The sequence below is a fragment of the Astatotilapia calliptera genome, chromosome 11 (assembly GCF_964374335.1).
Source record: "Astatotilapia calliptera chromosome 11, fAstCal68.1, whole genome shotgun sequence".
Taxonomy (NCBI): domain Eukaryota; kingdom Metazoa; phylum Chordata; class Actinopteri; order Cichliformes; family Cichlidae; genus Astatotilapia; species Astatotilapia calliptera.
This window is the reverse complement of record NC_137432.1, coordinates 21,722,417-21,731,596: the sequence shown is the minus strand read 5'-3', so window position 1 is coordinate 21,731,596 and position 9,180 is coordinate 21,722,417. Positions and strand designations below refer to the sequence as shown.

Genomic DNA, 9,180 nt, shown 5'->3' with positions numbered 1-9,180 from the left:
CCAATGGAAAAATCCCTGTTGGATGGAAGATGGAACTTTCAGAACCTGCACCCAAGATGAAAAGAAACCAATCGAGCTAGTTATTTGTGTCCGATACTGCACAAGGAAGGTCTCAAATACAACTTCCTAACCTAGAGGATCCGTCAGCATCTGGAAATACTTTGATGGGGACATGAAATCAACCACAAACATATCTCTATGTCCATTAATAGCTTTTAATCGCTGTGAAACTTAAACTAAAATGATCAGGTAAAGTTGCTGGATACAACAGCAGACATGTAAATCCTTCCACGTTATAAATCTTGCCATATTATGAAGAAATAAACATAATTAAAACAAGGACAGCAAAAGACTGAAAACCCAGTGCATGAAAATATATATTTTTTTCAAAAGTACATGAAATCAACATCTGGACAATGACCCCTGTGCATGTAGTACAGAAAGATGAGAAGACAGACTTGTTGCATCTCTTATTTGTAATACCTGGGCGGACCGTCATTGTATCGGGATGGACCTGCAAAAAAAGCAAACTATTAATAAGTGGACAGCAAAGAATGATGCCACACACTCCTTTGGAGTCCTTCATTTAACAGTCCTTGATATTTGAGCCATGGATCCGTCATAAAAAGTCTGGGAGAAGGTGCATGTATACCTGAGAGGCCACCTGAGAATCGGTTGCTACTGCTTTGCATTCTAGGGGGTGAAGAGAAGTTTGTGGAACTCAATGATAAGCTGTTGGGCCCCTGAGGAGGAAACAGATGCCACAAAATAAATGTTTTCATCTGAGGGACAAGTGAAACATCTGAAAAAGTAAATCTGGTTTTGCTCATCCTTTCAGAGCAAAGGAAACCTAGTGCACACAGCTGAAATGGTTAAAATTAAATTAGAACTTTAGTACTCAGCTCGCCAAATAAGGTTTGAAGGCTGATCTTTAGTGTTTGGTTTCAAAATTATTTCTAGGATAGATACTGTTAAAAAAAGAAGAAGAAGCAACAACTCAAAACACACCCCTGAAACACTCCTGAGTCGATACTCCATCAGCACATCTGTTAGTTTCTGCGTCACCTTCAGCACCAGCTGGGCATCGCTCTCATTCTCTATCCTGAAAGTATCCTAAAAACACATTTTGTAAAATTACTTTCTGAATATAAATATGAATATAAAAAAAAAAAGAAAAAAAGATGCTGACTTTAAACCTATTGTAAGAAACCTACCAGGTATGTGAGCAAAGTATGGGGAAGGCTGCTAGATTCTGGAGCTGCCCCCATTAATCCCGGCCTGTCCATTGGTCTGTCCATCAAGCTACTACCCATCCGGTTGCCCTGGTACTCGCCTGAATACATTTTGTTTGGACGTTCATCCAGCAGTCCACTCCTTCTATAGGTGTCTCTTCCACTACCTGAACCGCGACCCATATTATCCATGAAATTTCCCCGATCCATACCAGAGTCAGAAAAGTCTTCCCTGGAGGAGTAGCCTCCAAAGCCGGACTCCCCAAATTCATCTACGGGATAATCAGGATGAAACTCCCCTGGGAATCTTGATTCAGAGAACCTGGGACCTGTGAGATTCAGGTTTATTACATTTCAGTTCACATATTTTTATTTTAATAGAACAGAGATATTCATGCACACTGAGAAAATTAATGTCAATCACAAAGAACTCGCCAAAGGGTGGCCCCATTTGTCCCATTCCTGGAGCTGGTGAAGGCCCGGCTTTAGGAATAGCAGAGCCTGTGATGGAAGGATGTGTGAAATTAACAACTAATGCGAAATAATGGAAATCTTTTAGTGTTGTTGAATGCTAAGCTAAGCTTTGACCCCAGCTAAGTAGGAAAAATTGTTATTTATTTTTTAAACTGAGAAGCTGATCTTAGTTTTTGAGAACTTAAAAACATTGGATGCAAACAGAGCAGAATAACTTACGTAGTCCTTTAAAAGCAGGAATGTCAAAGGGCTCCCTGAGGATCACCTAAATGTGACAACGGGAACAGAAAATGATCAAATCCAACATATTGTTAAGTGCACCCACCCCTCGAATGTAAACATGGGAGACTTTTAGCCCCATCTGCAATATAAAAGTTTTATGTGGACCAAACAAAGATGAAGTTATCTGGCAGTACCTTGGAGACAGAATTTGAACTTTTGTCTAGTAAGAGAAAAGTAAAAATCCCAGAGCAAACACACCAATTCAGCAGACCAACATTACATATAACATAAAAACTGAACTATCACAGGTGTAGCGCTCACCTTGATTTGTCCCCTCCCCTCCGTCTTTTCAAATTCAGCCGCAGCTTCTTTAATGGATTTTCTGATAGCAGGGTCTTTCACGGCATCTTCCTCCTCATGCGTAATCTTGTCAGGGTGGGTCTTTTTCTGTGTGAAAATCAGAATAAAACAATGCAAATGATTCTGCAACCTCATGTGCAGACTTTGAAACAGACAACACTCACCATGTATCTATAGCAGTGTTTCCAGCCTTTCACATGGTCAACAATGTCATGCTGCAAGCTGGCCATGGCGCACAGTTTGCACTGGTAGTGTGGAGGGACAGATTTACTGGGGCTGCGGTACTCCCACACATACTGAAGGCCTGCAGACACAATGATTATTGATTATTCACTTCTTTATGCAAGAAGGAGAGGAGGTAAAGTAGATAGATGTGAGGAAAATCCCTACGCTGCTTACCAATCACACAGTCTGTGATACCCTTCAAGATTTTGTTGAGCGAGGGCACAGTATGGATAGAAGATCCTTTGGAGAAAACTGGGAAAACATAATAGTGGTCAGCATTAAGTAGAGGCTGAATTTATAACTAAAACAAGACATATCCTGAAAACTAGTAAAAAACTAATTGCAATTATACTGTACTGTTTCACAACCTGCAATGTTTAATGGACTGGAATTTATTCCAGATTTTACATGGATGGATCAACCCAAACTTCCCATGTGCGCTTGGGAGAAAAAACAAACAAACAAAAAATAACAGGAGCTCTAAGTTAACCCCCATTTAGGCCCAAACTGAGCTGCAGAACAACACATCCCGTGATGCACTGCTTCTCACCGTGCGCAGCCGCAGAGCGGTAACTTCTGTGTTGCATTCACCAAAGCATTCCTTTTGCAAACGCACGATAAAATTAACACATAATTTAAAAACAAAGTCAAGCCAGTGTAACACAGGCAACTGGTAAAAAATTGATATTGCATTCAGCAGTATTAAAAAGAAACAAGTGCATTAAAACTTAATTAGTAACCAGTGCAGATGCATGGTAGCATAAGCCATGTGTCGTGCGCTTTTAAGGATAATGGTGCTGCTCTTCAGTGTAGCAACATCTTAATGAGACTGGGTTGGGTTGTTATTAAAATTATTTAGAAAACGTCCAAAAACCATTCCGAAAACTGGACTTCTAAATAGGAAACTTTTAAGCAGGAAATGTTTTGCGTGAATACTTTTGCAGTGATCTCCAAAGACCAAAACAGTAGACTGCACCACATAAGACTCACCACCCCCATCCTCAAATCTCTGAGGTTGTGAGCCTCACTGAGTGGTGAACATGCCACCACACGTGACATGAAGCATGGAAACCAAGGTCTCAAGCTTCAACTCTCAACACTGGAAGTGGCACCGTGTGTAAAAGGACTTACCTATATCAGCAGAATGCTGCAGCTGCCTTCTCTGTCAGCAGAGGGAATAAACCCACGAGAAGGAGAGAGACACACAGGAAATTAGTGACAGGATGACACTAAGCAGAGGACTGAACTCCTTGTCCAGGTCCGCCACACAACCATTACGTTCTCATCCTCTTTGACGCCTGCATTAAGCAGTGACAGTCACAGGAATGTGTATAAATGGTGTCTAAATCCTCACCAAGTGAGAATGTAGACCAGCAACAATTTGTTACTACAGGGAAGAAACTGGGTTGTTACACCTGCCGCAGTGGCCGCACTGAGGGAGGCTGAGGTCAAGACCTCAGCGATCTGACAATGAAACTGGTAGAAGAGAACATGCTCTTCTACCACCGTGCACTGTGGTCAGTGTGATGTGTTTGAAAGCCCCAAATTTGAGCTTGACAGACAACAGCAAACAGAAACCCTTTGGAAACAACTAAACATACACCCCCTTCAATGATAAGAGTGATGTCAGCTGTGTGAAATATGGAGGTGGTTCCCGTTAGAGGCAGGTGCTGAGGTGGACGCCACTTCATTTGAGGATACCTACTAATAAAGAAAACATATTTCCAAGCATACAACTTTCTTCAAGATAAGCAAAAGGAGATAAGACAGACATAAGCAGCCAAAAATTGAAGACACTGAGTTTAGATTATTGAAGTTAAATATCTAAGCAGAAATGTAAATAATCACTGTAATTCCTGCAGTGATTTACTGTTTTGCAGCTAATTTACATTTTAAGTAACTGCATGTTACTGATAAACACCAGGAGAGTGTGGTTTGGAGATAGAAATCCAGGACTGAGGGTACTCTGCTGTAAAGTACTGACTTCACCAGTGGAGCTTTGTTCACTGGTGGGAGATCATAATTTTTGTAGCAAATAATGAACTTTTGAGTTTTTAACCTCATGCACAGTGGTTGTACAGAACGGTGACGTGTCTACTACCTGCCGTTTAATTGAGCAGTGATGTAACAACGTCTCTTAGGGAAAAACTGGACTGGATATGTCGCCATTGACTTTAAGTCCTCGAGGATTTGAATCAGCAAGTGATCCGTGACTACCACTTTTGAATGTGACAGCGCTCAGTAGTAAAAAATGAGTGGCCTGCCATGTGGTACCGTTTAAGAGAAGCCAGTTTATCTCACTTTAGAATATATTCGGAATAAAACCAGTGTTCAGTAACAAGACTGCAAATGAAGCAGGCCTGATGGCACAGGAGCAAGCAGGAAGCCCACAAGTTCAGGGCTGCTGCACCCCGGCACTCCATCAGGTACCACAACAGCAAAATTTGGGGAGGATGGGGGGATATTATAGGAAATCCCACATTTTTACTTTAGGTTTTTGATACTGCACACTTGGGCTCATGTGGCACTGAAGTAGAGCCAAGGACTGACACTTACCTTTGGATTCTTCTTTGGATTTGGGGGCCCACTTTGTGGTGGAGGCTGGTTTCCTGAATTCTCATCCTCCATTTCCTCAGCTTTGTCACTACAAGACAAATGATGTCTTATTGCTGGTTATCAAATCATTACACATACTAGAACTAATTGCACAGTTAAAACTAGGGATGCGTGCAACCAGTTGACTAATCGTCGCTGTGTCACTAGTCAACATTAAACATACTCGTTGTTTAATCTAATTGTTCTAAATTAAATTTTTTAAGTGATGCCCAATGCTGCTAAATTGTTATGCAGCCATCTGTCACTAGATGGAGCATCGGTGTTGAAAAATGCCACAAATCTGTTACTCTAGGTCTGATTTTTTGTTAACACTATAATTGTTAATTCTTTTAAAGATGAAAGAATGAGACTCCAGATACAAGTGGCAGAAATGCGCTTTCTCTGAAAAGTGGATGAGCTTTTCTTTAGTGATAGGGTGAGCAAAGTAGAGCTCTGAACTGGGAATTTTAATTTACTAAAAGCTGCTGATCATAGAGGTATGGGACATGGGATTGTAAGAGATCGGATAAATAACTTGGAGCAAGCCCATGCAAGCACTTATATGTGAGAAACAATATTTTAAAGAGGACCAACATGCTATGTAGCAATTTAAAAGGTTATATGATAATTCTTCCAACTATTTCTTGGGAATCAACTGGTACATGGAATCAGCAGCATTGTGAGCTAACTGCAATTGTAACAATTATGTTTTTCTCAGTCCAAAATACACTATATGGACAAAAACATTTCCTAATATACTATAACACCACTGCAAAAGTCAGTTTGTGAAATTTCTTCCCTAATAGATATTCCACAATCGGTGACCATGTAAAGTTACAGAGCAGTATCGCTGAGATGGATAGTGTGTAAAAGCCACCAGTGCTCTGCTGACTCAGTAACTGCAGAGCTCCAAACCTCCCGTGGCATTGACATCAGCATGAAAACATTGCCCAAGGGGCTTCATGGTATAGGTTTTCCATAACTGAAGAGTAGTACCTCCTAATTCAGATCAAGGTTATGGCTCAGTCAAGAGTAAAAATATAGAGCAACCTGATTGCAGCTACTAAAAAACAACCAAACAACTAAAACCTTAACACCGCATGGTCGATGTATTAAATATTTTCACATTCTGCAAGTTGTGGTGACTAGATGCCTGCCCAGAGTTGCACACCCACAACTACTTTTGACCACAAGGTGACTGCACAGGTCTGATAGAAGGAAACCTTTCTGGAAACAGTCACACTCTTATTTGGACTGACAGTAATTACTCTCAGAAAAACTGCTGAAGCTTTACAAATAATTACCATTTAATTTATAAATGCAGACAGATTGGCAACATGTTGCCCATCACTCTGAATGAGTCTGTGTCAATGAGCACAATTCGAGGGTACTCGACATAACTGACTGCAAGCTGGTTGTAGTCTGCTTATATTCTTGTTGGAAAAAAAGGTTGCTGAGTATAAATGTAATAGTTAAATGTGAATTTGTGCCCATGTTTAGGCAGATACACGATTTTCACGATTTCCAACAATTTACCACAGTTAACTGCTGTGTTATAAACAAATTGCATGTAATCAGTAATAATTGACAAAATGAATAGCAATACTTATAGCAGGTTTTAGTGACGCTGTTGTATGTTTATACAATCTCAGTAAAAATTAAATGAAGTGAGATAACTTCATTTTGTTGGATAAAACATACTGACAATCACAATAGTATAAATACTCTACGCGAGCACTCAAAGCTCTTTTACACAACATGCCTCATTCACCCATTCAGCACTTTTTTCTACACCTGCTTTCTGTCCAACATACACACACATTCAAACTCAAATGAACGCATCTGAGAGCAACTTGGGATTCACCGTCTCATCTGGCATGCAGATTGGAGCAGCCAACCTGAGTAGATGATCTCCTCTACCCTCCTGAGCTACAGCCACCACAAAATATGGTGGCTGCATTAGTACTGTGATAAGATCACGGGGACTTCACAAGGGTGAATACTCAAATCTTGATGTGTTAATCACTCGTCCTCGGATCACACTATATGTTGTAAGATATGTAACGTCTTTTAAAATATGCAAATCTATACTATATTTTAGAGTTTGATAATGTTTATCTGATTGCAAAAAACAAAAAGGAGAATTTATAAATTTATAACATTTTCTCTAAGTTGCGACTTTCTGATCCAGCCAGGTGATTAGCTGTTAAATTTGTTTTGGGAAACGTGCTACACCCCATCTACATGTGCTTTCGAGGACTAGCCATTCAAAACAAAGGGCAGTATTGTTACTACAGACAATACTTTTTAAACGATCTTAGATTTCTTTTTTCAATATTTTAATAACTTTATCAACGAAACAGAACAGCAACAGTACTGGTGAAAACACCACCGTTATTGGACTCATCTCGGACGGGGACGAGTCTGCCTACAGGAGGGAGGTTGAACGTCTGGTGTCCTGGTGCAGCCACAACAACCTGGTGCTGAATGCCCAGAAGACAGTGGAGATTACTGTGGACTTCAGGAAGCACACAGCCCCACTCCCCCCCATCATCCTGACTGACACCCCCATCACCTCTGTGGACTCATTCCGCTTCCTGGGTACCACCATCACCCAGGACCTGAAGTGGGAGCCCACCATCACCTCCGTCATCAAGAAAGCCCAGCAGAGGATGTACTTCCTGAGGCAGCTGAAGAAATTCAACCTGCCAACACGGACGATGATGCAGTTCTACACTGCAATCATCGAGTCCATCCTCACCTCCTCCATCACCGTGTGGTACACTGGAGCCACTATCAGGGACAAACAGAGACTGCAGCGTGTTGTGCGCTCTGCTGAGAAGGTGATTGGCTGCAGACTCCCATCTTTGCAGGACCTGTACACCTCCAGGACATTGCGGCGTGCAGCTCGGATCTCAGCTGACCCTTCTCACCCTGGACACAGTCTGTTTGACCTGCTCCCCTCAGGCAGGAGGCTCCGGTCCATTCGCACCAGAACCTCTCGCCATAAGAACAGTTTCTTCCCCTCTGCTGTTGGACACATGAACAATAACCATATGACTGTACCCGCCACTAACACATGACCCTACGCTGTGTCACTGCATCATTCCATGTTTGGCACTGATCATCACCTGCACTCATGTATATATCTTTCAACGTAGCACTCTTAATTCTTATTCTCATGTATATATCTCATGTATATCTCATGCACATATCTTTCCACGTAGCACTTTTAATTCTTATCCCTACTTTTATTTTTTTCCATGTCTATTTAAGTGCTATTTATGACACTATGTTTGCACTGAAGCACCGCAGCAATTTCCTAATGTTGTAAACCTGCTCAATATTTGGCAATAAACCCCATTCTGATTCTGATTCTGAAAAGGTAGCAGCGTAGGCGGAAATAAATCTAAGTAATACAAATACAAAAGAAGAAAGGGCCACCTTTAAAAAAAATCTTGTAATATTGAAAACTCAGTTTTAATTATCTTATATTTGTATTTAAGTAATTCATATCTATTTTGCTTATAATTATCATTTGAATGCAGGAACAACAACGAAACAGGGAGTCTCAAAAGTGTTGTCTTTTAGTTAAATATTATCACCAGAAACACAATTTTCTGCAGTGTCGCCCAAACAAACTTCAATGCGTCGTAGTTTTATTTAAAAAACAAAAAGATTTAAAGACGTCTCGTTTCTTTAATCATCAAATGTTAGCGCTGTTAGCTGTGGGAGGGCCACAAGCAGAGCCTTAATTTACATAAATTATTTGAAAAGAAAATGTGCCTGTAAGACACATCTTAGCGACCGCAAACGCCACATATGATAGCTATCCACATAACGTAATCAAGTGTATTATATTATCAAACTTACACGAGATAATTAAGTGCAAACCGCGAGTTCCTCCTAGCTCAAGGTGAAAGGAGAATACAATACAAACCGAGCTTCGGGAGAAGATTGTAGTCTGATGAACTCGCCGGTTAAAAAAAACCAAAACCAAAACATGATGTAGCGCTATTTTGTGTCCGCGCTTCACAGAAAGACCTAATCTATTCTCTTAGAGGAAACAAAA

General features: G+C 40.7%; 1 protein-coding gene across 2 annotated transcripts; it reads right to left on the bottom strand.

Annotated features, from left to right (window-relative positions):
* Positions 1-197: 197 nt before the first annotated feature.
* On the bottom strand, positions 198-9,088 carry LOC113031677 (uncharacterized). 2 transcript variants are annotated; one of them, XM_026183973.2, is made up of 12 exons: positions 8,982-9,088; positions 5,070-5,157; positions 3,645-3,675; positions 2,688-2,765; positions 2,453-2,592; positions 2,250-2,375; positions 1,926-1,971; positions 1,668-1,733; positions 1,215-1,561; positions 1,009-1,113; positions 653-743; positions 198-514 (listed from the first exon to the last, which is right to left on the bottom strand). In XM_026183973.2, exons 2-12 carry the CDS (start codon positions 5,139-5,141, stop codon positions 471-473), a joined length of 1,146 nt encoding a protein of 381 aa, XP_026039758.1. In that variant the 5' UTR covers positions 5,142-5,157; positions 8,982-9,088; the 3' UTR covers positions 198-470. The 2 variants fall into 2 exon arrangements, with proteins under 2 accessions (XP_026039758.1, XP_080164117.1); XM_080307991.1 differs by lacking the exon at positions 8,982-9,088 and adding an exon at positions 7,870-8,008.
* Positions 9,089-9,180: the final 92 nt, after the last annotated feature.

Bases quoted from the DNA above. Each gene is read 5' to 3' on its own strand.
- LOC113031677 (XM_026183973.2), bottom strand. From the start codon at position 5,141: ATGGAGGATGAGAATTCAGGAAACCAGCCTCCACCACAAAGTGGGCCC. The intron at 2,376-2,452 runs GTGAGTGTTGTC...ATTTTCACACAG, and splicing joins AACACTGCTATAGATACATG to AAAAAGACCCACCCTGACAA. The intron at 744-1,008 runs GTGTGTTTTGAG...TTTCCTCCTCAG, and splicing joins GACTCAGGAGTGTTTCAGGG to GGGCCCAACAGCTTATCATT.